The sequence below is a fragment of the Bos grunniens genome, chromosome 25, assembly GCF_055505025.1.
Source record: "Bos grunniens cultivar Pamir isolate PY7600 chromosome 25, Bosgru_T2T1.0, whole genome shotgun sequence".
Classification (NCBI taxonomy): Eukaryota; Metazoa; Chordata; class Mammalia; order Artiodactyla; family Bovidae; genus Bos; species Bos grunniens.
In genome coordinates this window covers 24,455,214-24,482,764 of record NC_141189.1, presented here as the reverse complement: position 1 = coordinate 24,482,764, position 27,551 = coordinate 24,455,214, and the positions used below count along the sequence as shown (strand labels likewise).

At 40.1% G+C, this 27,551-nt stretch overlaps 1 protein-coding gene across 1 annotated transcript; it reads left to right on the top strand.

The window, feature by feature from the left end:
* LOC147345315 (transport and Golgi organization protein 1 homolog) lies at window positions 1–27,154 on the top strand. The gene is made up of 15 exons (XM_086375599.1): window positions 1–5; window positions 333–432; window positions 3,146–3,277; window positions 8,612–8,633; window positions 10,402–10,490; window positions 11,807–11,878; window positions 12,028–12,126; window positions 17,707–17,779; window positions 17,928–18,066; window positions 19,420–19,521; window positions 20,156–20,216; window positions 20,317–20,352; window positions 20,428–20,495; window positions 25,236–25,398; window positions 26,990–27,154. The coding sequence occupies exons 1-15, from the start codon at window positions 1–3 to the stop codon at window positions 27,026–27,028; spliced, it is 1,200 nt and encodes a 399-aa protein (XP_086231725.1). The 3' UTR covers window positions 27,029–27,154.
* The last annotated feature ends 397 nt before the right edge of the window (window positions 27,155–27,551 follow it).

Here is a 27,551-nt window from a genome sequence, read left to right as displayed (position 1 = left end):
ATGACGTCTGTGTTGCTATGGCATCGTCCAAACAGGAGAAAACTAGGAGGAAGACGGAGCCCCGTTCGTCCCCTCCAACTGCTCCTGCGATTCCACTTTAGCTGTTTTTTGTTGCCTCCTGACCTGCTGACCTGCTGACCTGCTGGCCTACTGAGATGTCGGAACACTCCTTCCTCCCTTGTAGGACTTGGTTGACCCCCTGGTACTTTTTCCGGAGCCCCTTCTAATCCTCCCAGGAGACCACACCCCCTTCCTGCCACACCACCACCCCCCCATCCCTTCCCCAGCTCCAAATCCAACCACTCTTCTCCCCTCCCCACCCTACTTCTTAGCTGGCAACCTCGGAGCCCCTGGGCGGAGCAGCGTATGGGGATGGAGACACTGCTGTTCTGTCTCTTCCTACTCAGGTCTCCACTTTTCCCAAACATGCATGTAAGTAAACACGAAACACCAGTGGTTTCTTCCTTTTTATTGGGCTCTGTCATACTGAACTTAAATAACTGCATGTTTCTTGGTGTCCTCAAGGGGAACTCAGTCCTTCCTGAAGACCAAGGTCCTCAGGGCAGGTTTCTTGACCAGCCTGAACCAACTCTTGCCGCAGCTGTTCTCATTGTCCTGGCCCTGTCGCTGCTGCCAGAATCAAAACACAGCAGGCTTGACAGGATGAAACCTGAAATAGTAACTTTATTTGGTCAAAGAAGGAAGTGGAAATGTACTAAAAGCTGTTGAGTCGTATGTCAAAAATGAATGAATTGTATGATATATGAATTAGGTCTCAATAGTGTTATTTTTTTTTTTTTAAGTAAGGAACTCTTATTTATTAGAAGTCCTGGGCTCAAAATTAGACTGGCTCCTGGAAAGCTTGTCAAGATCCCTCTTCAAGCTACACAAGTTCAGGGTCCTCCCCTGTGGAGTGTGTTTTCCTGTAAGCACACCCTTCATATTTGTGAAGTTTGGCAGTCCTGCGAACTGTGGTGTTTAAGCTCTGGGTTGGTACTGGTCTGCTAAAGAGTGACATGCCATTTGTGCTCTGGGCTTTCTGGTTTGTTGACTTTTATCAACTTCTGAGGCATCCCTTTCATTGTGTTTTTGAATATTGCCTTCAGGGACTCTGTCCAGCCAGATTGATGGGAGCCCTGAGAGCCCAGTCAGTATGGCTACACCCTGCTGGGATGTTTGTAACAGGGAACTCCTTAGGAGTGACATAACCTGGAGGTGAATGAGTCATTGCCCTTTCTTTAATGAAGTGTCTATGTACAGAGTGCTGATTTACCCAAAACAGAAAGGTCCTTCAAGTCCTTAGAATTGTTCAAATATAAAGAAATGCCAGGTTCACCATACTATGAAAGTTTTCATCCCCATAAAAATGTTCTTCCACACACAGGAAAGTAAGATAAAAACTGAGAACACCCCAAAGAGATAAATTGATTTGTTCTCTTTGGCATGCACCAGATGTTGAAGGAATTGCAAAGGCCCAGTACCTGGGACAACCTTTGCATTGAGATAGAGTCATGCGACATGAATACCTCCACCTGTTTCTTTTGAGCCTACAAAGGAAGAAATGTCTAGATAATCTTTGTTGGAATTTTTTTTTTTCCCTCAAAGGGATTGAGACTGTATTCTCATAGATTAGTGAAGTTCTCTTTTCCCTATCTCATCTTTGGGCACTCAGATAAAGCAACTTGTCTTGCATTTGCCACCTCCACTCTTGCTCATGGCCACTGACTCTGAGAACCTCAGTTTATTGACCCCACTGGATCAATTCCAGGTAGGAGTCAGCTATTGGTGTCAGCATTTAGGCAGTTGCCATACAGAACAAGAGTGCCCGCGCCTGATGTTTTACCAGTTACTGACCAGATGGTGTTGGTCTTTTTTGTGCATTCGATCTGTGTGTTTAACCTTTGTGCTAAGAGCCTCTTTTATCTCTCACAGCGTCTACTCAAAGACAGTGTATGATTCCCAACAGCACACATTTTACTGACCTCAGTTGTGAGGGTTGATGATGAAAATGCTGTTCATTTCAGAAGCTACTTTCTAGAGTAGAGGGATTTTATTTTTACAAAACTGAAACTTGGTATGTAGATTAGTATGAATCACATTGAATTTATTTCCTCCTAAAATACTTACATAGCTAGATTTTATAAGAAAATATGCTTTCTTCTTGTTTTTATTATTCAGAAACTTTGATTTTTTTATAATTTAATTTTCATGGTTGCTATTAATTGTTTAGGTGCAATGCTATGAAAAATGTAAGTGACTTCTTTTTATTGACTGTTTGGAATTGTATTTTTAGCTAAATTCAATTCTTATCATTTTAATCATAATATATGAAATGATTCTATTGTATAAATCATTATGTACTTCAGAAGTCTGACATTATGTGCTCTGGTTCAGAATCAAAGTGCACATGAAAAAAAAACCTCAATGTCTTTAGAAACTTGGGCTAAATGGAAATTTTTAATTAATTTTGGTTGAAAAAATAATCAGTTTTATTATAACAAGCTGCTGATCTTTCTCACTTATTTCAATATCTATAAATATTTCTCTGTTATTCTCATTTATATCTTTAACATACATTTTTCTTGTTATTTTCCCCATCCTTCTATACATTTTGGAGTTATTTTAGGAAACGTTCAGTAGGAGTTTTTCCAGGTACTTCATGAAGATACAGCAGAAGGCATAGGTTTCCCATCCACTCTGTTTGCATTCACTTATTTTTCAATTTTAAGATGTCTTCTACATTCATAGGTTAATGTCTGCTGACTGTTTTTAAAATACTTGCAATGTGTTTGTTAGCAAAATAAAATCTCTAACAGTTTGTGTATCGGACTTTTTTTCTACAGCTGAAGTGTGGTATAATTTATCTATGATAGCAAGCACCTCTTTAATGAGTACAGTCTGTTGATATTTGACATGTGTGTGCAGCAATGAAACCATTACTACATTAAGATTGTAAACACAACACTCCCAGAAGTTTCCTCCTGCTCCTTTAGAATCCTTCTGTCCCCTGTCTCCTCCATGAGGATATATAAGAGGGATGTAGGTACCTCCTGGAGATTGGTTTATGTTTTCTAAAGTTGATTCTTTGTGATGGATATACTGCGATTGTCTTCAAGTTTCCTCATCATCTCAAATATTATTTCAGCTGGTCCACATTCTGCTTGACCATTTCCATCTTGGGCCTGAGGCTTATGAAGTCCTTTGCAGGCTTACAACGATTACTGCCTCCTTGGGAATTTCTGAGTTTGTCATTTTCTTCTGGAGGACTATCCTTGCTGTGAGTATTACTAAAGTACCTTATAGATGTACTTTTAATCATCCATGATGGGAATGTTTATAGTCACAGACATTTTATTTGCATTCAGTTCTACAAATTTCCCTCCAAGCAGTGCTTTCACTGCATCCCACAAATTTTAATGTATTTATTTTCAGTTAGATTGACATATTTTCAAATTTCTGTTGAGATGTCCTCCTTGACCCATGTTTTCTTTAGAAGTATGTTGTTTAATTTCCATTTTTCATGTGATTTTCCAGTTATCTTTCTATTACTGATTTCTTACAGATCCATTGTGGTCTGAGAATATCCTTTCTATGCCATTACTTTCAATTTGTCAAGTGTTTTATGGCTCTGAATTATGGTCCTAGTGAATGTTCTGTATGAGTTTGAGAAGAATGTGTATTCTGCTGTCACTGGTTGAAGTCTTCTATAGATGTCGTTAGACCCAGCTGGTTGATAATGTTGTTCAGTTCAAGTGTATTCTTATTAGATTTTTATATTTTGGATCTGTCAATGACTGATAAAATGTTTTGATTTCTGACTATAATAATGAGTTCATCTATTTATCCTAGAAATTCTGTCAATTTTTGACACTATTATTAATACATACATATGAAGAATTGTTATGTCTTCTTGCAGAATTGACCTCTTTACCATTAAAGTAATACCCTTCATTATCTCTCACAATTTTCTTTATTCCATAGTGTGCTTTGAAGGCTAATTTCAGTGTTTACGGAAGTCTGGGTTGATGATTCTTTCCTTTTAACACTTTTAATATATTTCGTTCCACTTTCTTCTTGATTACATGGTTCCTGAATAGAAGTCTGATGTATTTCTATCTTTGTCCTCTCTGGGTAAGGTGTTATTATTACTCCAATGCCCTCCACACCTGGCTTCTACGTAAGTTTTTCTTTCTCTTATATGTTATATAAATATATAAACAACATCTAAATATATATGTATGTATTCATTCCCACTTGGAAATCTGTGAGCATCCTGTATCTGTGGCTCGGTGATTATCATTATTATCATTATTTTAGAATTTCTTGGTCATTATTGCTTCAAAAGTTTTTTTGCTTTTTCTACTGGTATTGCTATTATGTTTAGGTTAGATCCTTTGTAATTGTCCCACTGTCTTGAGTAATTTGTGCTTTATTATTATTTTCTTTGCATCTGTTTAAGTTTCTACTGACGTTTCTTTAAGTTCATTGATTCTTTCTCAGCTATGTTGAGTTTGTTAATAACCCATCAAACGTGTTCCTCATTTCTGTTAGTGTTCTTGATTCCTCCGTTTTCCTTTGGATCCTTTTTCCTCATCTACTCTTGCATATTGTCCACTTTTTACCATTGGATCCATTACCATGTTAATCACATAATCATGCAGATTTTATCCTCTAAGGTTTTAAATCCCCAGAGATAATGATCTGATTGTCTCTTCCATATTAAGTGTGATTCAAATATTTGCACTTTGAATTCAAACTGTGTGATTTCTTCTTTTAGTATGCCTTGTAAGGATTTGTTGTTAGCTCCATATTTTGCCCTGTTGTGGTGGAACTGAGGTATTATATATAGGCCTTTAATGTAAGATTTTATATTACCAGGCTAGAGGGTAGGCTGAGTTTAACATAGATGAGACAGGAAGGAGAGAGAGAGAGCATTGGAATTGGGCATTTCCCTTTGCCGATGTCACCTCGTCTTTGGGCCAAACCCCATTTAGACTCTAGTAAAATTGTTTCTCTTGAGGGCTTGGCTTCCTTTACTGAAGTATAGTTGATGTACACTATCATGTAAGTTTCGGAGAAGGCAATGGCAACCCACTCCAGTGTTCTTGCCTGGAGAATCCCAGGGACGGGGGAGCCTGGTGGGCTGCCGTCTACGGGGTCGCACAGAGTCGGACACGACTGAAGCAACTTAGCAGTAGCAGCAGCAGCAGCAAGTGTTCAGAATAGTGATTGACAATTTTTAAATGGTATACTCCTCCATTTATAAGTATTATTAAAATTATTAGAAAAGATCTTTAGTCAGTGCTTTTTGTGTTTCTCCCCTGGCCACAGTGTACATCCTCCCTGATGAAATTACTGTGTGCACACCACAAGGAGTGGGGAGTTCTATTTCACATCTTGGAGAACTGAGCATTTACATAATCATGCAGATTTCATCCTCTAAGGGAAATATTTCCATATGGATTTCTTGAAATGTATTTTGATTTTTCTAGAATAATGCAATCCTCTTTCATTTTGTTGCTCAAATAGTTCCAGCTTTGGACATTGGGATCGCTTTCAGGTGGTTCCCGTGTTCCATGAGAAATGCCATTGGTATTTTGATAAGGGATTGCATTGATTATATAGATTGCCTTGGGTAGTATGGTCATTTTAACAATATCAATTCTTCCAATCCATGGACACAGTGTACCTTTCTATGTCTTTGATTTCTTTCATCAGCCTCATAGGTTTCTGAGAACGGGGTTTTTTTAAACTCATAGGTTTCTGAACACAGATTTTTTTTTTTTTAATGCAAGTGTAAATGAGATTGTTTCCTTAATTTCTTTTTTTTATAGTTGATTGTTATTATATAGAAAACCAACAGATTTTTGTATATTAATTTTTCATGCTTCAAATTTACAAAATTTATTAATGAACTCGTTGTTTTTGTGTGGCATCTTTAGGATTTTCTGTATACTGTATCATGTTATCTGCAAATAGTGACAGTTTTACTTCTTCCTTTCCAATTTGGATTGCTTTTTACTTTTTCTTCTCTCATTGCTGTTGCTGATTTCCAAAACTTTGTTGAATAAAAGTGAAGAGTAGATGACCTTGTCTTGTTCCTGATCTTAGAAGAAATTCTTTCAGTGTTTCACTATTGAATATGATGTTAGCTGTGGGTTTGTCATGGATGGACTTTATTATGCTGAGGTAGTTATGTATATGTATGTATGTGTGTGTGTGTGTGTATATATATATATATATATAAAATATGTGCTGAATTTTTCTCCATCTATTGATGTGATCATAGGGATTTCATTCTTCAATTTGTGAATATGTTGTATTACATTGATTGATTTGTGGATATTGAACCATCCTTGCATCCCTGAAATCAGTCCCATATCTCAGAGTATGATCCTTTTAATATACTGCTGGATTTGGTTTGTGAATATGTTGTCGAGGATTTTTGCATGTTTGTTCTTCAGTAATACTGGCCTATAATTTCCTTTTTTGTTTGATATTTTGTCCACTTAAAAATAGAAAAGAATACAGTGTTTATTTTTAAATGACTATTTTTCCCTCTCTCATGTCAACAGCATGTGGAGATTTCCCCCCAATATTTACATATCTTTTAGGATTCCCGAAGATAAAACTGATGAAACATAGGGTATCCCCTAACACTGGGCAATCTGGCATTATTAAATTTCATTCCCTTGGCCACACAGAGCCCCCAGAACTTCATCCATTAGAGTATAGATTTCTCTCCCATGATGTTCTGTTCTGTAGAGAATTCTGACTTTGGGCCTCTGCTCCAGTAAATGATGATTACCTGTATCTGCAGGTCAGTTTCTCTAATTCTCTAGCAAGAATTTGCCTTGTGGCTTCAGTTCTCTGAGTGATCTACAAAGAGTTTTGGTGTTTTTCCAGTCTTTTGGCTTTTGTCTGGTTTGTGGATGAGTGACAATTTCCAAGTTCCTTACAAGTTGGACCAGAATCCAGGAGTCCAACTCTCCTCTTTATTTCCTTTTAGAGTATAAACTCTAACAGAAATTAGCTTTGAAATGAAAATGCTTTGCAAAATACTCTAATCTTTTTATTAAAGAACTCAGTGAGCCAAAGAACTATATTCTCAGTGGAAAAATGACCATCTGTAAAACGTTTTCTTCATGATGAAAACATAAATATCAAGTATTTGGTGACCCCATCCTTCTTTTCACATGCCCCTGCCTGGGGATTAGGTGACAAAGGACAGTAAAGCTCACTCCTGTGCAGTGTGTAAAGTTAATGATATTCTAATATCTTGGCAAGTCTTGGGGCTAGCCTCAGAAAGCTTTCAGTCTCAATCTGAATATTGCTTATGATTTTGAATGAGGAAATATGTTTTAAGGTGAAGAAAATGTATCTTTGCATAATATTAAGATGAAGCTCTGCCTGGATTTTCTTGAGCTAAAATTCCTCAGGTTATAACTCATATCTGGGAAGCACATTTCTCCTTTCTTGAAATGTTATTGTCCTTTCTTTTGTTGCTTGTGCTCTTCCTCTAGCCATCTCCCACTTTCTTTCCCATAGATTACCCTCTATTTTCATTGGTCTGGAAAATTCAAACCATGATATGTTTCAGTGTATATCAATTCGTCAAGCAGCCAACTCCCTGAAAGATTTCAGAAAAGCTTCTAGTGAGTTAAGAGGCATATCTCAGCAGAAAGATTTTGCCTTTTCCTTTTGGAAGCTTTTAAATAATCCTAGGTTCTGAACTGCAATGTACATATTGCATTTAAGAAAATAACAATGCTTTAGTATATTTATAACATTGTGTTATTAAAAATAAAAGATTATCAAAACAAAATACATTGCATTATCAAAATTAAATAGATAGGTGCTCATTTAGTAGAATATAAAAGATCTTTTATCCATTCTATCTTCCCTGGTGGTTCAGAGGTTAAAGCATCTGCCTCCAATGTCAGAGACATGGGTTCAATCCCTGGGTCGGGAAGATCCCCTGGAGAAGGAAATGGTAACCCACTCCAGTATTCTTGCCTGGAGAATCCCATGGATGGAGAAGCCTGGTGGGATACAGTCCACGGGGTCGCAAAGAGTCGGACACGACTGAGTGACTTCACTCACTTACTCACTGAAAAAGACCTTTTGGTCAAAAATAAGTTATTTACCATTGTGTTCCTTATCAGAAATTGTGTAGGAAGTAGCCCGACTTAAATAGTAAATTCTTTTTTGTTGTTATTTTTAATCATATGAATCATTATCACTATCAAAATGATTATTATAATTTTGGGGATTATTATTTTGATATTTTATCAGGAACTATTGGCTGTTGCTGTTCAGTCACTCAGTCCTGTCCAACTCTTTGCAACCCCATGGACTGCAGCACACCAGGCTTCCCTGTCGTTCACCATCTCCCAGTTCTTGCTCAAACTCACGTCCATTGAGTGAGTGATGCCATCCAACCATCTTGTACTCTGTCACCCCCTTCTCCTCCAGCCTTCAATCTTTCCTAACATCAGGGTCTTTTCTAATGAGTTGACTCTTTGCATCAAGTGGCCAAATTACTGGAGCTATAGATTGTTAAAATAATATGTTTTGATATCAAATTTAATTTTGTTTCTTCCTTCCCTAGGTCAAGCCCCCAATATTTCAAGGTAAGAGTTTAAGCTTTAGACTCCTTTGTGATATTTTCTCAGTACTGGTGTTTGATGTTAGTTTTAATTCAGCTAGAAGTAAATACAGTGACTTTTTGTATTTGTCTAATTGACTTGTTTTTTTAAGTATAATTTTTATTTTTAGTTTTTAATTAGAGGATATTACTTTATATTGTGATGGTTACTCTTGAAAAATTTCCTCCTCCTGGGTTGAAGTCTAATGCTATTGTAGAGGGAATTGCCATCCATTGAGATTTAAAAAAAAAGAATGAGGAAAAGACCACAAGAGTGGGGAGTGGGGAGAATAGGATGAATTTAATTTTGCATATAAATGGTTAGGAAGCAAGGGATGATGAGACTGAAGTTTGGAATGAGTACCTGTCATGACCCAGTTTTTGGTGAAAGGTGAAGATGATAAAACCATAGTGAAGAAGCTTCGGGTTTAAGGAAGAATGCAGATATTGCCAGGCATTGTGTGTCACAACAAAGGATGAAGCCAGGGGTTATGAGTCTGAAGTGGAGGAAAACATTCATGCCACTGGAGAATGAGTGGAAATGAACATGATGCAAAATAGGGATAATGAATTCTGTATGTGCTTTATAGATAGTGATGATTATGTGGGCTTATCTGTTGAGAGCAGGGTGGCTGCTGGCACTTGGTAGGCCCTCAAATGTTGGTGTTCATCACAATGAATGCAGCAATGGTGGCAGTAATAAGTGATCTCGGCATCTGAGCTTTCACCTTGGGCAAACAGAAGATAAGTTTGCACTGTGTGATCCGATGAGGGAATTAAATGTCTGTTGGAGGAGTCTGGAATTGCAGGCTGTATTCTTGAGCTTGATACATGTGAAAGTGAAAGTGTTAGTCACTCAGTCATGTCCAACTCTTAGCAACCCCATGGACTCTAACCCCCCAGGCTTCTCTGTCCATAGGATTTTCCAGGCAAGAATACTGGAGTGGCTTGCCATTCCCTTCTCCAGGGAATCTTCCCAACCCAGGGATGGAACCTGGCTCTCCTGCATTGCAAGCAGATTCTTTACCGTCTGAGCCACCAGGGGCTTCATACATGTGTATACACCTGTGATTGGGTGCTTTATGCATTCTGTCTTCCCGAAAATTGATGTTAACATTATCTCCATCTTGGGAGGAAAATGCTATTTTTTAGGGACTATGTCCTCTAGCACCAAGTTAGTGAAGCCCACATTGTATGCAAGTGTGTTCAATTCCAAAGAGAAAGGCAATCTACAGGGCATCAGGAAGACATCGGAAGCCTTTCAAGAGCCTATCAGTCAACATTTCGAACTTGCCTTCTGTGGAACTGCACATAGGGCCTGGATGTGAGTTGAAGCTGGATGAAATAAGGAGTTTCTTTTTCTTATAGCAACATATATATTCACCTTAGTAATTGGAGGCAAGAATTTTAAGTTGACAGGATGTTTGCTTTTTTCTATACTCATCTTTGGTGACGACACAGCTAGCTGAAGTGACTGAATTTTCTGAGAATGGCACTTAAAGATAGAGGAGAATTTAGAAGTCGATTTAATGTTTTTATTCATCTTTGAAAGTGTTTTACATAGGAATCTCATTGAAATAATGTTTCTTAGGTTTCAAATTCTGCTAGCTAAAATTTGCTTGTTTTAGACATGATAGTAAAGTTATATAAAGAGAAAAGAAAAAGATAATGTATGTCTGCTGCTTACACTGAGATAATTCAATTTTAACTGAGTTTTTCTACTAAATCTTAGTAATTGTTTTATCTCTCTTTAGTTAATTTGAAACAGATATCAGAGAAAATCAGTAATTTTGTGAAGGACAACAGACAACTTGCAGAAAATATAGCCAATATGGAACAGAAGGTATCATTTTGTTATTTTATTATTTTTGTTATTTTGTTTATTTTGTTATTTATTTTGTTATTTTGTTATTTTTCATGATTTTACCTTCAGCTTCTTCCCCCTCTGAGAGTTCAGTTATTTTTCTTTGTTTTCTTTCATCCTGCCATCCTATTTCTCATGTTCCATAAACAGTCCAGGTTCATAGCAAGCTCCATAGATGTAAAGCACTGTTTTCTGTATTTGTAGAAGGACTCACAATCAAAAGATAGGTTTGGCTGGCACAGTAATCCATATTTGTAACTCTGATTTCCTTTTGCACATATTTGCATAGATCAATGACTCAAAGAAACGTCTTTAAGAAACTAGGAGACAAAATAAGATGCTCTCTCATGAAGCACTAAAGTTTAAGGTAAAAATCCTGTCTCTACCTGGGATTACATTCTGAAAACAGAAGAGTAATGAGTAATTATTACTCATTCAATTTGTTTTGTTAAAGGATAACATCAAAACAATTGAGATAACATCAAAACAATTGTTTTGAATAACATTCAAAACGACTGAATCTCTGAATGACCTCCTCCAAAGTTCTCGTGCTAGGTTGCAATCTGTGAGGGGTCAGAATGTCAAGACACCAAACTTGGTAAGAATTTGGCTGCTAAGTTTATCACAGTTAGACTTTTGAGGCTTTCTGTGCATTGGGTGAGTTGAGGGCTCCATCTCCTCTTACTATTCACCACCATAGATTGTGCGTGTTTGGGAGCTGAACCTCCTTCTGAACAATGATCTGGAATATCACATACTCATATCCCCATGACTTTTCCAGTTTCAGAGACTAGGAAGTTTTTTTTTTTAATTTTCTGAGTTTTCTCACTATTTGGCACTGCCTTCACATAGACAATCCCAGGAAATATATGAGAGGTGAAGGAAAATATCTAGCCAAGTTGTATGAGCCCTACCCTTCTTTCTGCTGAACAAAGAATTTTCAATGTGAATTTGGGAAAGTTTTCTTTCTTTTCCATCAAGAACACCCACTGATGAGCTGTTTGACATGGACAATTTTCCACCCTTGTCATCCAGTCATCTCTGTTGTTATTCAGTGAGCAAGATATTTTATGAAGCTATGAAATACTTGTGCCTTCATGGCTTTCTTTGTTCTGCATTTCTTTATGGGCTTGACATTTTTCCTGGGCCCACCCTGGATCTACTATCACATGAAACTTAGGGATCACCCTGGGATATGCTTGTTTGATATTACCACTTTTCAGCATATCACTGAGTGTGTCCATTCAGTGATATACAGTCCATCTCAGTACATTTCTTGTTTCTATCCTATGTAGATACTGGAAAAAGAAAATTCTACAGAGGACATGAAAGATGCTATTTTAGCAAACACCTCAGGAATTTCAGAGGTAAACTACCTATATTTGCTGCAGGATTTCCATTGTATAAGTTAGCTTTTACAAAGAAAAGATTTTCACGTCTTAGAAGATTAAAATGATATTTGCTTGGAATTGTTTTTCTTGGGAATTAAGTCATTGATGAGAATGTTTTGCTTCAGTGTGAAAGTGCCTTTAATGAAGCTTGTGTCAGTGAAGTGGAAGTGAAACCTGAAGAACTGCATGAACAGAATGTTCAGCTCAACACTGAGAAGAATCAGGTAACAAGTTTTACTCCCATAGACTGTTTAATTCAGAAAACTGAAAAATCAATACTTCCTTTTCAATTATTTTAAATTCTATATTGGAATATAGTTGACTTAAAATGTTGTATTAGTTCCAGATGTACAGCAAAATGATTTGGTTATACATATACATGTATCCTTTTTTCAGATTTTTTCCCATATAGGTTATTAGAGAACATTGAGTAGATTTCCTGGTGCTATGCAGTAGATCCTTGCTCATTATCTATTTGAAATATAGTAGTGTGTATATATTTAATCTTAAATTCCTAATTAATCCCCTTACCATTCTTCTTTGGTAACCATAAGTTTGTTTTCTATGTCTGTGAATCTGTTTCTGGCTTATAAATAAGTTTATATGTATCATTCTTTTACATTCTACATATAAGTGATATATATATTTGTCTTTCTCTAACTTACCACATTTAGTATGATAATCTCTAGGTCCATTCATGTTGCTGCAAATGGCATGTTTTGCGAAAAGTTTTTACTTTCATTTTAAATTCAATGGATTCAAACAAAATAAACCACTCATTACACACAAATAAAGTTTCGATTCTGTATAGAAGATTAGTTTACCTAATTTCAATATAGTCATTAAAAGATAGTAAATAGAATCAACAGAGAAAAGTAATAGCAGATACATCACCAAATTGGACTGACCTACATCCAGACTTGAACGGCATTGGAAAGTCCTTTGTTAATATCAATTTGAAGTGTGAGTGTGCATGTTAAGCTGCTTCAGTCATGTCCGACTCTTTGAGATTCCATGGACTGTAGCCCACCAGGCTCCTCTGTCCAAAGGATTCTCAACCCGGGGATAGAACCCACATGTCTTCATCTCCCCTTGTGATTCAGCTGGTAAAGAATCTGCCTGCAGTGTGGGAGACCTGGCTGTAAAGGTTTGATCCCTGGGTTGGGAAGATCCCTTGGAGAAGGGAAAGGCTACCCACTCCAGCATTCTGGCCTGGAGAATTCCATGGACTGGATAGTCCATGGGGTCACAAAGAGTCAGACACGACCGAGCAACTTTCACTCATTTACTGTTGGCAGGTGGGTTCTTTACCACTAGCGCCATCTGGGAAGCCCTACAATCTGAAGTCCCCACTGGGAAATGATCCTGGGAGGTGCTCCACCCCAAGAGTGAGACTTCAAATTGCAGTCTGCGGGGCTCCAGCTTATAATCCCAGGCAGCAAAACAATAACATCATCAGTTTGTATGCAAAAAGACAGCTCTGGTTTAACTTTTACAATGCTGTTTGTTTCTCCTTGTGAGTTGTAGGATTTCACTAGACCCTGTCAGTTCAATTCAGTTCACTCACTCAGTCGTGTCAGATTCTTTGCGACCCCATGGACTGCAGCATGCCAGGCCTCCCTGTCCATCACCAACTCCCGGAGCTTGCTCAAACTCATGTCCATTGAGTCGGTGATGCCATCCAACCATCTCATCCTCTGTTGTCCCCTTCTCCTCATTCCTTCAATCTTTCCCAGCATCAGTGTCTTTTCTAATGAGTCAGTTCTTCACAACAGGTGGCCAGAGTATTGGAGCATCAGCTTCAACATCAGTCCTTCCAGTTAATTTTCAGGACTGATTTCCTTTAGGATTGACTGGTTTGATTTCCTTGCAGTCCAAGGAACTCTCAAGAGTCTTCTCCAACACCACAGTTCAAAGCATCAATTCTTCGGCACTCAGCTTTCTTTATTGTCCAACTCTCACATCCATATATGACTACTGGAAAAACCATAACTTTGACTAGACAGACCTTTGTTGGCAAAATAATGTCTCTGCTTTTTAATATGCTTTCTAGGTTTATTGTAGCTTTTCTTCCAAGGAGCAATCGTCTTTTAATTTCATGACTGCAGTCACCATCTGCAGTGATTCTGGAGACCAAGAAAATAAATTCCGTCACTGTTTCCATTATTTCCCCATATAGTTGCCAAAAAGTGATGGCACTGGATGTGTGATCTTTGATTTCTGAATGCTGAGTTTTAAGCCAGCTTTTTCACTTTCTTCTTTCACTTTCATCAAAAGGCTGTTTAGTTCCTCTTTGCTCTCTCCTCAGGTCTTCAAAAAATACCATTAATAATTTGAACAATTTGCATTGATTCTTGGGTGATATGGTCATTTTGACAATATTGATTCTTCCAATATGAAAACATGGTATAACTTTCCATTTGTTTCTGTCATCTTTGATTTCTTTCATCAGCATCTCACAGTTTTTGAAATTCGATTGTTTTGTCTCCTTCAGTCAATTCAGTCGCTCAGTCATGGCCAACTCTTTTCGACCCCATGAATTGCAGCACGCCAGGCCTCCCTGTCTATCACCAACTCCCAGAATTCACCCAAACTCATGTCCATCGAGTCGGTGATGCCATCCAGCCATCTCATCCTCTGTCGTCCCCTTCTCATCCTGCCCCCAATCCCTCCCAGCATCAGATTCTTTTCCAATGAGTCAACTCTTCTCATGAGGTGGCCAAAGTACTGGAGTTTCAGTTTTAGCATCAGTTCTTCCAAAGAACACCCAGGACTGATCTCCTTTAGAATGGACTGGTTGGATTTCCTTGCAGTCCAAGGGACTCTCAAGAGTCTTCTCCAAACCACAGTTCAAAAGCATCAATTCTTTGGCACTCAGCCTTCTTCACAGTCCAACTTTCACATCATACATGACCACTGGAAAAACCATAGCCTTGACTAGACAGACCTTTGTTGGCAAAGACACGTCTCTGCTTTTCAATATGCTATCTAGGTTGGTCATAACTTTCCTTCCAAGGAGTAAGCGTCTTTTAATTTCATGGCTGCAGTCACCATCTGCAGTGATTTTGGAGCCCCCAAAAATAAAGTCTAGCACCGTTTCCACTGTTTCCCCATCTACTTCCCATGAAGTGATGGGACCAGATGCCATGATCTTCGTTTTCTGAATGTTGAGCTCTAAGCCAACTTTTTCACTCTCCTCTTGCACTTTCATCAAGAGGCTTTTGAGTTCCTCTTCACTTTCTGCCATAAGGGTGGTGTCATCTACATATCTGAGGTTATTGATATTTCTCCCGGCAATCCTGATTCCAGCTTGTGCTTCTTCCAGCCCAGCGTTTCTCATGATGTACTTTACATAGAAGTTAAACAAGCAGGGTGACAATATACAGCCTTGACATACTCCTTTTCCTATTTGGAACCAGTCTGTTGTTCCATGTCCAGTTCTAACTGTTGCTTCCTGAGCTGCATATAGGTTTCTCAAGAGGCAGGTCAGGTGGTCTGGTATTCCCAACTCTTTCAGAATTTTCCACAGTTTATTGTGATCCACACAGTCAAAGGCTTTGGCATAGTCAATAAAGCAGAAATAGATGTTTTTCTGGAACTCTCTTGCCTTTTCAGTGATCCAGCAGATGTTTGCAATTTGATCTCTGGTTCCTCTGCCTTTCCTAAATCCAGCTTGAACATCTGGAAGTTCACGGTTCACGTATTGCTGAAGCCTGGCTTGGAGAATTTTGAGCGTTACTTTGCTAGCATGTGAGATGAGTGAAATTGTGTGGTACTTTGAGCATTCTTTGGCATTGCTATGTTAAAGCTGGTTTGGTGGTTAGGGCTAGGGTTAGCATTAGTTAGTTTGATTAATATGTGTCTCTGTGTATTCCTCCTTGAGTTTACCCTCTGTGCTACTCCCTGAACTTCCTGAATGTGGCTGACTGTTTGCTTTCCCATGTTAGGAAAGTTTTCAGCTATTATCTGTTCAAGTATTTTCTCAGGCTCTTTCTCTCTCTGTTCTCTCTCTCCCCCATAATGCAAATGTTGGTACATTTAGTGTTGTCCCAGAGGTCTCTTAGACTGTGTTCATTTCTTTTCTTTTCTGCCCTTTTAATCTGTTTCATGGCAGTAATTTCCAACATTCTGTCTTCCAGCTGCTTACTTGTACTCTACTGCATCATTTATTCTGCTATTGATTCCTTCTACTGTATTTTTCATTTCAGTTATTGTATCCTCCAGCACTGTTTTCTGTTCTTTGTTTCTTTTAGCTCTTTGTTAAACATTTCTTGTATCTTCTAGGTCTGTGCTTCCATTATTTTTCTGAGATCTTAGATCATGTTTACTATCATTACTCTGAATTGTTTTTTGGGTAGATTGCCCACTTCCACTTCACTTAGTTGTTCATCTGTGGTTTTAACTTATTCCTTTGGAACATATACTTCTGCTGTCTCATTTTGTCATCTGACGTTTTGTGTTTGTGGTCTTTTTTCCATAGGGTGCAGGCTTGTACTTCCTCTTGCTTCTTCTTGCAGGAATCTGCCTTCTGCTGGGTGAGGTTGATCTAGAGGTTTGTGCAGGCCTCATGGTGGAAGCGCCTTGTGCCAATCCACTGGTGGGTGGAGCTGGGTCTTGTTCCTTTGGCATGCAGTGCCAAGGTAAGGAGTATGTTTAGAGATAGCTCTGGGCTCAGAAAGGTTTTAGGCAGCCTGCCTGTTGATGACTGGGGCTGTGTTCCTATCCTGCTGGTTGTTTGGCCTGAGGCATCCCAACACTGGAGCCTACAGTGTCTTGAGTGGGGCCAGGTCTGGGTAACAAAAGGGCAGCCTCCCAGAGAGCTGATGTCAGTGAGTATTTCACAGTACTTCCATCACCAGTGTCCCTGTCCCCATAGTGAGCCACAGCTGCCTCTACCTCCTGGAGCCCCCTCCAAGACCAGCAGGTAGGTCTGGCCCAGGCTCCTATGAAGTCATTGCTTCTTCCCTGGGTCCTATTGCTCATGAGACCTTGATTGCACCTTCCAAGTGTGGAGTGTCTCTTTCCCCTAGTCCTGTGGCATTTCTGTGATCAAGCCTCACTGACATTCTAAGCCAAATGCTCCAGGGGTTCCTCATCCCAGTGACAGATCCTCAGGCTGGGGAAACTGACATGGGTCTCAGAACTGTCACTGCTATGGGAAAACATCTGTGATATAATTATTTTCCAGATTGAGGGTCACCCACCCCAGTGGCTCAGCTGGTAAAGAATCCGCCTGCCAGTGCAGGAGACACAAGAGATGCAGGTTCAATCCCTGGGTCAGGAAGATCCCCTGGAGAAGGAAACAGCAACCCACTCCTGTCTTCTTGCCTGGAAAATTCCATGGACAGAGGGGCTTGGTGGGCTACCATCCATGGAGTTGCAAAGAGTCGGACATGAATGAGCATGCATGCAGGCAGGCAGGCATCCGGCGGGTATGGGACTTGGTTATTTTGCAGTTGCAGCCTTGATCCTGTCTTCTTGTGGCTTCTTCTTTGTCTTTGAATGTAGATCCTTTTTTTTTTTTTTTTTTTTTGCTAGGTTCCAGTCATTTTTATCTATGGTTATTCAGCAATTAGTTTTGATTCTGATGTTTTTGTGAGAGGAGGTGACATCAAGGTCCTTGTCCTCTGCCATCTTACTTCCATACCTTCCTTACCAATTTTTGATTATGCTGTAATGCACATAAATCAAATGAACCATGTTAACCCTTTTAAGTGCACAACCCTCCTGTGTTAAGTATACTCATATTGTTGTGGATCATTACTTCTTGAGTGTTTTGTTTTTTTTTTCATGTCTGTTTAAAGTTACAAGATGCCAGTGCTGAACTTGAGAATTTAGAGCTGAGAGCCTTGAGGAACAAAAACTGCCAACTTGTAGGTACGTTGTTTGTTGGGAGGAAGGCCCCACATAATGGAAATAAGTTTGCTGGGGGAAGGCGCAGAATTCTTCTTGCCTTCAGGGTTCTTCCTCACTTTTATCCCCACCCCAAACAACTTCTCACCCAAAGAAAATGCCTTCCTTACAGAAGATAAAAAGAACCTGAAAGACATCTGTGATACACTGAGGTCTGTGAAAGCAGAGAAGGAAGTGGAATTAAAAATGCTGAAGAGAAAGGAAGCCTTCCTTGTTGAATTCTATGAACAAAGAAAAATGGCTGCAGAAGAGTAAGATGTTCATATGTTCCAAATACTGTTGTATAAATGAATGTGTCAACCAATGTAGATAATCGTATTTCTTTTAGAATAGGTTCCAGGGTATTTTTGCCAAATTCATCCAACACATTCATCCTACCTTGATTTCCATAATCCACATTTTTCTTTCTGTTCTAAGTGATCATCACACATTCTTTCTTATAGTTTTTTTAGGTAGTAGAGGCATTGTCCCAGTATCAATTAAATTAATACCTGGATCCCCTCTGGTTCCATTTACACTGTCCTTTAAGTTTCAGTTCCAGCACATTGTCTGGTTCTCCCAACCCTCTGTCAAGTCACACTTTATTCTGCACTCAATAGCTTACCATACAACCACTACATTACAGCCAGTCTAAAGCATTTGCTTAAAGATTGCCTGGGAGACCAGACAGAAATACAGGTACGTTTTTCTCCTTAGTGTTTTTATCCTTGTTTCTAGAATTTTTGAATTTTGCATATGATCCCATAGAAAAATATCAGATTGAAACCATTTGAACTGGAACCATGAACAAAATAATCTGATAAAAAACAGCAATGGCTTTGTTAAGCCATTGACCTTCACTGTTCTCAATATCAATGACTCAGTCTTGTGAAAGTAGGTTAATACCCTGGAGCTATTAGTTTTCCATCTGAAATCTGTCTCCTAGAGATGACACCCTGACTGTGTGACGGTCCACATCATTTTAACACAGCACTAAGATTTGCTTTTTCTTCTTGGATCTTTTTTTTGGGGGGGGAGGATTTTTTTTATTTTTTCCTTAGAAAAAGAGGTAGGGATTCCACTCCTGAACCATAGAAATTCTGGATAGTTATTGGAGAGTGTTAATGAAGCCATATCATGGAAGACTCTCTTTGGCTGATTGTCTGCATCCATACACAGCCTGGATGAAGAATCAGGGCTCCCCATGGAGGCATAAAACTAATTATGATCCCCTGCTTCATCATAATGTGTTTACTTGGGATGAGTGGTCAGGCATCATTTTCCACATTGACACAAATTGAGTCTTTACCATCTCAAATGCAAGACTGACCCTGGGAGGGCACCAAGTAGGTTATTTATGAGACTTTATGATGAATGAATAGGAGTAAAGAACTGTAAAGAGAAAACTTAGACTGCAGAGAGACTTCCTAGCAGGTCAGAGTTTGGTTTTACTTTAATCCTCCATGGGGGACTTCAGTTCATTCATCGGATTGTGTTGTCAATCTACACACGGATGGGGTGGTGGCGAGGAACATTTGAAGCTAGACCTTCAGAATTCTAGGAGATAAGGAAGTCCGAATTTCACACTGGCTACTGGGCAATGTATATATCTTTTTCCATCTTAGGAAACTGAAAAAGAAACAATGTGAGTGGATGGAAAAGGAGAATCAGCTGTCAGCTGCAGAGGGAAATTTGAAATTAGTTTCAGCAGAAGCACACAATTACAAGTAAGGTTAAATACTAAATACCAGTGGTTCATGAAATTACTTTTGAGTTTTTGATTTTAACTTTTGTACAATGTTTGGCACCAATTAGCCCAAAAGTTCAGAAGAAATATACATAGAGAATGTATGGGAAAAGATAAGTATTACAAAGAACAAACCATTTAAGTCACTAAAAATATACTGATCCCCAAAGCTGGCCAGACTGTATGGAAACTTAGTTGAAGTTACTTGAGAATGCACCTTGTTTTAGGAAGAACTGCGTCCACTAATACAGTAGTGTCACTAAGGGACCTGGTTTTGGCAACCCTGGAAATTATGGTAAGAATATAAGTAAAAAGAGAATCAAAGCTTTATGATCAGTCACTCATCACACAATAATGAGAGAAATTTTGGAAATGTATGGGAATTATATCAACTCAGAAGCCTGTAGGCATTATCTAAAATAATAAATAAGCGAAGGATGTTAATGGTAGATTTGTTCTTACTGACACTTTCTAATCATGTGAAAAGTGCTTTATATGTATTCCTAAATTATATTTGGAGATAGAGATGAGGATAACGGGAACTTGGGCAAGTATTAAAATCATGCTCAGTGTTAAGCTTTATGTGATGAAAGCAATTGTATTATAACTCACAGGCAACAGATTGAACAAATGCAAGAAGAACTGCAGCAGGAGGAGGTCAGCTTCAGACACCAGGTGACCCGCCTCCACCCAAGTTACTGAGCACCTCAGGCGCTGAAGAGGGGTCCTTAGATTCCCAATCCTGGGGAGTTTATTCATGTGTTGCCTTTTTCAGATTTCTCTTCTTGAGAAGAAGGCTCAGGACAACTGGGTAATTTTTTTTTTCTTTCTCTCCTTCGTGTTGTCATTCCCACAACTGAACTTGGGTGTGCTTTTCCTCCCACAGATCAAGGGTCGGATTTTGGAGAGAGAGATGGCAGAGCAGAGCAAGGAAGCCGCCTACTTGAGACACAAGTATGGGATTTCCTGTACAGTTTTTAAGGGTGTCTTTGAGGTATTAGGGCTAAGACATTAGTGTCTAGTCAAGGACTGGTGTTGGAATTCTCACTGAAGTCCATTCTTTTTCTATATTCAAGACTGGCAATAATTGAAAAACAGGGGCTGCAAGAGAAATACGGGATGCCGAAACCCAGGTGCTGGGAAGATCTGAGACATAGAAACTCCCAGGGAGAGGTAGGGAGCACATTGTGAAGTGCAACAACTTAACACCTGCTGCAAAACCGCACCATGTCATTCTTTCTCCTGTGAATGATGATCGTGTTGCCTGGGAACAATAACCAGTGCTTACTGAAGACAAGAAGTTGTCTCAAGGAGTGACAGAAGATGTTTTCCTCAGATTCCTCAGTCAGAATGACTTTCTCAGCCTGTGCCCTGTGATTGGTGGAGCTAAGGCCCCACCACTTACTGGGGACCTTCCCCATCCCCTTAGCCCCCAACCTTGGTTCCTCTAACTAAAGAGAGAGCCTGGAGGGCAAGTGGGTCCAAGCTTGCTTCCCCACCTTGAAAATATAGGAGAGAATTTATTCTTTTTATTAGCAAAATAGGCATTCATTTACTGTTTTTGGATGTTCCTTTATTCTATTTGTTTTATTATTTTACAATGGGTTAGGTAGTCCACTTAATTTCCATTAAATTTCTATGTAATTTTGCTCCTCTAACATCATCGCCATGACCTGACACTTTCACTGATGAATCTCCACAGCTTTCCTTTTCTCATTACTATAAAATTAGTCTATTTCCCTTTATGAATATTTATATAATACCTGGTCACATATAGAAGACAACTTATACAGAGACAGGAAAATTGAAAAATCCCCCTGTGGCCCAAAAAAAGAACTCCTGTTCTTCATGGTGAGGGTTTGTTGATATTCTGCCTATCCAAGGATATTCTCATTTCAGTTTCTAATCTGAGATTAAATTGGGATTTCCTCAACCGTTTTGGGAAACGGTTGCTTCAATGTTGATTTCCAGCTAGTTGAGACCATCCACAGTTGGTTGATTAGTTTTGAAAATACATGAATTCTGGCCCTGTGGTCTTCCTCAAAAGTCAGGGTCTTGCTCGCCTCCTGGGGATCACTTGAGGCATGGGGGAAACCCTTGACCTCTGGTAATGGACCTGAGAGTGGGAAAGAGTGTAAGGTGGTGGAAGAAGGTATGTAGGATTGTTTTTCTTTCTCAGAATCTGTACAAATTTGAATAAACCTCCAATCACTTCTCCTTTATCAGATACAGGACCTGGCATGGCTCCCATGAGAAACAGCAATTCTTTCCCTACTAAGGATGTACAAAGGGCCAGGTAAATGCTGTGGTCATTTATGGTTGCAACTATTTCTGGAAACTTCTTTTTATACAACACCCTTTCTTCATCTCTAGATTGTGTGGTTGATTGTGCTATATCTACCATGTCATTTTTACTTGGGAAAGCAAACTCCTCCCCAGGAATCTACAGGCTTCTCTGTTTTCAGCTAGTCACATTTGGTATCACTCCCAGAACCGGCATAAGCATGGGTTGACAGTGGTCTGTCATGAGGTCAGGGGCACTGGCAGCAGCATTCCTAAGAAGCATGGCATGTTGGCATAAGTCCTCCTAGAGGAGGTTGCCATTAGGCTTACCACAGAGACTATAGCCCTTCCTTAGAGACTACAGACCATAGGACTGGGCCGCCTCAGGCCAAACCATAGACGGAGAGAGCACAACCCCACCCATCAGCAGAAAATTAGTTAAAGATTTACTAGCATGGCCCTGCCAACCAGAGCAAGATTCCGTTTTCCCCACAGAGAGTCCTGCCCATCAGGAAGCCTGCACAAGTCTCTTATCCACAACCATCAGAGAGCAGACAGAATGAAAACCACAATCACAGAAAACTAACCAAAATGATCAAATAGATCACAGCCTTGCGTAACTCAGTGAAACTATGAACCATGCTGTGGAGGCCCATCCAAGACCGATGGGTCATAGTGGAGTTCTGACAAAACATGGTCCACTGGAGAAGGCAATGGCAAACCACTTCAGCACTCTTGCCTTGGGAAACCCATAAACAGTATAAAAAGGCAAAAATATGTGACAGTGAAAGATGAACCCCCCCGGGCAGGTAGTTGCCCAATATGCTACTGGAGAAGAGTGGAGAAATAGCTCCAGAAGGAATGAAGAGGCTGAGCCAAAGCAGAGACAACACCCAGATGGGCATGTGAAAACTGGATGAAACTCACCCAGTCTGGTGGTGAAAGGCCAAACTAGAGATAAGGAGCACAACCCTACCCATCAGCAGAAAATTGGATTAAAGATTTACTGAGCGTGGCCCAGTGGGCCCTGGAATCACTGCAGATGGTGAATGCAGCCGTGAAATTAAAATGCCTGCTCCTTGGAAGAAAAGACAAATCTAAACAGAGTGTTAAAAAGCAGAGATATTACTTTGCCAAGAAGGGCCCGTATAGTCAAAGTATTATTTTTCTAGTAGTCATGTACTAGATGTGAAAGTTGGACATAAAGGAGGCTGATTGTCAAAGAATTGATGCTTTTGAACTGTGGTGCTAAGAGAAGATTTTGAGAGTCCCTTGGACAGGAGAAATCAAACCAGTCAATCCTAAAGGAACTCAACCCTGAGTATTCATTGGAAGGACTGAGGCTGAAGATGAAGCTCCAGTACTTTGGCCACCTGATGTGAAGAGTCAACTCATTGGAAAAGACCCTGATGGTGGGAAAGATTGAGGGTGGGAGGGGAAGGGGGTGACAGAGGATGAGATGGTTGGATGGCAATATTGACTCAATAGACATGAGTTTGAGCAAATTCTGGGGGGTAGTGTAGGACAGGGAAGCATGGCGTGCTGCAGTCCATGGTGTCCTAAGGTGTCAGACACAACTGAATGACTCAACAACAACCAGAACCATAAGTGCTTAGAGGCTGAGGCCTGCCCAACTTTCTACTGTGTGTTCCTGAGGCCTGCCCACTGTGTGTTCCTGGAAATAATGTGAGGAGGATGACAGATAGCTCCATACTTAAGTCTCCTGGCACAGTTGACTCCCTCCTGATCTCCTGTATTTGGGAATGTTACTAGATTACTGAAACGTGATGTTACTATTATTTTGTACCTTTGTGTGTTCTGTGAAAATTTAATGTGCTTCACTTCAGTTCAGTCGCTCAGTCGTGTCCGACTCTTTACAACCACATGAATCACAGCACTCCAGGCCTCCCTGTCCATCACCAATTCCCGGAGTTTACCCAAACCCATGTCCATCAAGTCGATGATGCCATCCAGCCATCTCATCCTCTGTCATCCCCTTCTCCTCCTGCCCGCAATCCTTCCCAGCATTAGGGTCTTTTCCAATGAGTCAACTCTTCGCATGAGGTGGCCAAAGTACTGGAATTTCAGCTTCAACATCAGTCCTTCCAATGAACACCCAGGACTGATCTCCTTTAGGATGGACTGGTTGGATCTCCTTGCAGTCCAAGGAACTCTCAAGAGTCTTCTCCAACACCACAGTTCAAAAGCATCAATTCTTCAGCACTCAGCTTTCTTGACCGTCCAGCTTTCACATCCATACATGACCACTGGAAAAACCATAGCCTTGACTAGATGGACCTTTGTTGGCAAAGTAATGTCCCTGCTGTTTAATATGCTGTCTAGGTTGGTCATAACTTGCTTGGGTAATATAAATTTCGTAATTCATTGCTACCCCATCTCTGTTGGAAAATACGCTAAACAGAATCATTCTAGTGACAACTAGATTTAAAAATCTCAATTTTCAGAAATATTATATTTTTAGTGGAACATGTACACTAAACAGAGTAGTGAAGGTCAATAATAACCTGCTGGGGTGATTTCCAACAAGTCCTTACATTGTGTGCATGTGAGCAGGTTGTATTGTGCCCTTTAAGCTGTTACAGCTGACACCTCTCTCATCTTACATCACAGGATTTATATACCTGAAATCAAAACACATTTGACTTAGTTCTGTTATTTAGAGTGCTCAACTCTTTTTTTTCCATAGTACGCATTTCCCATAGGGTAGTTAAAGTTCAGAATTTCCTGTGTATTAAGATAAATGAAACTGGGCCTGTCTGTTTATCGGTTTAGGATTCCCTGAAATCTTAAAACAGATGCACGGCTCCCCTGCAGGACTCCAGGAATCCCCATCTCCCTAGACATCTTTGTGCCCATGGGCAGCGCGTCCAAGGAGATTAGGTCTCCTTTGTCATTAAGGAAACACAGAGGATGTGGGCGTGATCTTGCAGGCAGAGCTTTTCCTAGGAGTAGCTATGATTCCATGTGCAGAGAATGGGCTTTTCATTTCCTTTCATTCCCTCTCTTTTTAGTGTACAAAGAACAAGTTTCTTTGGTGGTAGTGAAGGAGTGGTGGAGGGTTCTTCTGCACATGGAGGCCTTCCTGTCAGGAATATGCTACTTTAGACCTTTGGTATTTCCTCTGTTAATCCTCTGAGCTAGGACCCTTGACGTTATACATTTACAGATGCAGGCATTAGCATGTGTTAACAGTGTTTTATACCCTTTTAACCAGTGCTGTGGGCAGGACCTAGAAAGATGTGTGGAGTTCTCTGGCATTAGGCTGCTCTCTTGGAACCTGGAAGAGAGGAGGGTACGAGGTGCTGGGACCTGCTTCATTGGGTTTCAGCTTTTGTTGATATTGGGGCTTTTGTCTGTCATATCAGCATATTTTAAACTTCTGTTCTACAGGTCAGTATGGATGCAAGAGGGCGCTTTCCTTTCCCATGACCACCCTGCATGCCCTACCCCATGGGCTGCCCTTTATCACCACTCAAGGGCTGTGGGCCTCTTCCACCTCCTCCACCCTGGCTTCCTCTGGGACCCCACCCAATGCCTCCACATCTTTAAGATGGTAAGATGATCTGAAGAGTATGCTAATTTGTGAAGCATGTTCATTTATTTTTCTTTTGAGTTTTAGTGGCAATGCAGATATGTATACTGATGGCTTTGTAATGCAAAGACAAACCTGACTGAGGTCATTGTAACATTTATGCCTCAAGTTTCTTAGGACATGCATATGATGGACTGGTCTTCACATGTACTGATGGGCTGGTCACCCAAACTGAGCTGGGCATCAGGTGTTCCTTGCAGAGAAGAAAAGAGGCTTTTTAGAGAATGAGAGAAATACCAGTTTTGCAGATTCGCCTCATACAGAAACCACTTGTTGGGTTCTGTGAAACGTAAGACACATGCCTAATTTCAAGAATTAAAATATCCCCTGAGAGAAACAGAAGAGAGAGATAAATGATACATAAGTGACCCAGAACTTGTGATCATCGTAACACAAGCACCAGTTCAAGGCCCTAGAGTGCAAAAGAGGAATCTGTGAGTCACACAGGTATACATAGGATGTTTTAGAAGAAAAAGTAAAAAGTGAGGTGCTGTCACTTAGATGGAACTGGAAGGCCGTTCCCAGCAGGGCAAACAGTTTGGGCAGGAACTCTGAAGGCAGTAAGATGTGCACACGGGGCCGCTGTGTGCTGAAATGACACAGTGCTGGCGATGCATTATCCCCTTTAGATGCCATTGTTGCCGTAAAGCCCTTAGATAATGTCTCATTCGGATTATTGTTTTCACTGCATTTCTGAAAGTTCTGGTTATGGGTGAAAGAAGGCTCTGGATAAACAGGGATGTTTAACTTGGTTCTTTCAGAATATTTTGTGGGGCTGAAGTTTGGTTTTTTTTTTTTTTTTTGGTCCAATGATTTGAAAATGCAGTCAGGATCTAGATGAGCTGAATAGCTGCCTTGGCCTTCAACATAAGGCAGGTTCTTCCCAGGGAATTCAAGGTTGATCCAGGGCCACTCCTGCAGGACCCCTGTCACCACATCCTTGCATCCTCTAGTCTCCACCCCTGACTGTCAGCTTTGCATCTCCCGCATTTTCCTCACAGTATATTGTACATGATTCTTTGCTTGTATACCTGTTGTTCAGTCCCTAATACTCAGTGGGACCTAGACAGAGTGTGAGCTTTTTATCATTAAAACAGGGATAATATTGATTTCTGATGTCATCGTGAGAAAGATGAGATCAAGTACATATAGAATTTTGCAGACTGGCTGAGACGTGTTTGTCGCTCACTGCTCTTGTAGTTTAAAAGAAAATGTCTACACACAGAATCATCAAAGATATTCTGGAAAATACATTAAATTAACCTAAGGATATACGCCCTGAGGCCTAGAGCTTAGTAATCTGTGCTTTAAAAGACAAGGCAAAGACACTCTTTCCCCTGTAAAAATTCATGTCCTACTAGTTAAAAAAGAAAGTAAGAGAGTGTGTACATTCAGAGATCTGATAAGAATTGTTTTCATTATGTATAGAGTCATAGATGCAGCCACACAGTAAAGTGTTCATCAGAGATCACAGATGTGTTAGAGAAGGCAAAATGCGTGTAGGGAAAATTCAGATTACATTGAAATAAATCAGAATGTCTTTCCCTTAAAGGAGAACCAGTTTAAATTTGAAGAGGATTTTGAGCCATGACAAGCAGATTATGGTAATTGTATATTTAAAGAAGGTGTCAGATCTACATTCTGGCCCGAATGTTTCCCTGCCCCTTCCACTACTGTCTCTCCCATTGTCAGCCCTAATAAACCTTCCACAGTTCTATCTCTGTGTCAGTGTCTGCTTCCTGGAGGACCAAGAGTCACACCCATTGTGTACACAGGGTGTGATTCATTGACACTCAGGTCACAGACAGGCAGGACCTACAGCAATGGGGCAGAAGCAGGGGCATCCGTGGATGTGGTGTTGAGTGCAAGGGGGCCCAATAGATCCTTCCAAGGTGCTGGACACATCCTATGTCTGGACCTAGGGATGGTTGTGTTTATTCAGTCTATAAATACTCACTGAGTGCACGGATCCTGTCAGACAAAGGGGTGTCTGGTCATCAGAGAGACAGGCTTCTGTCCCCATGAAGTGGCCATTTCTTATTGTGAAGGATGGAGGAGGTGCCAGGAGTGGCTGAGGGAGTCCAATGCGGGGGTCCTGCACTAATCCAGGCCTA

Coding starts and splice junctions, on each gene's coding strand:
- LOC147345315 (XM_086375599.1), top strand. Junction 10,491..11,806: donor TAGCCAATATGGAACAGAAG/GTATCATTTTGT, acceptor TATCCTATGTAG/ATACTGGAAAAAGAAAATTC. Junction 18,067..19,419: donor AGAAAAATGGCTGCAGAAGA/GTAAGATGTTCA, acceptor TTTCCATCTTAG/GAAACTGAAAAAGAAACAAT.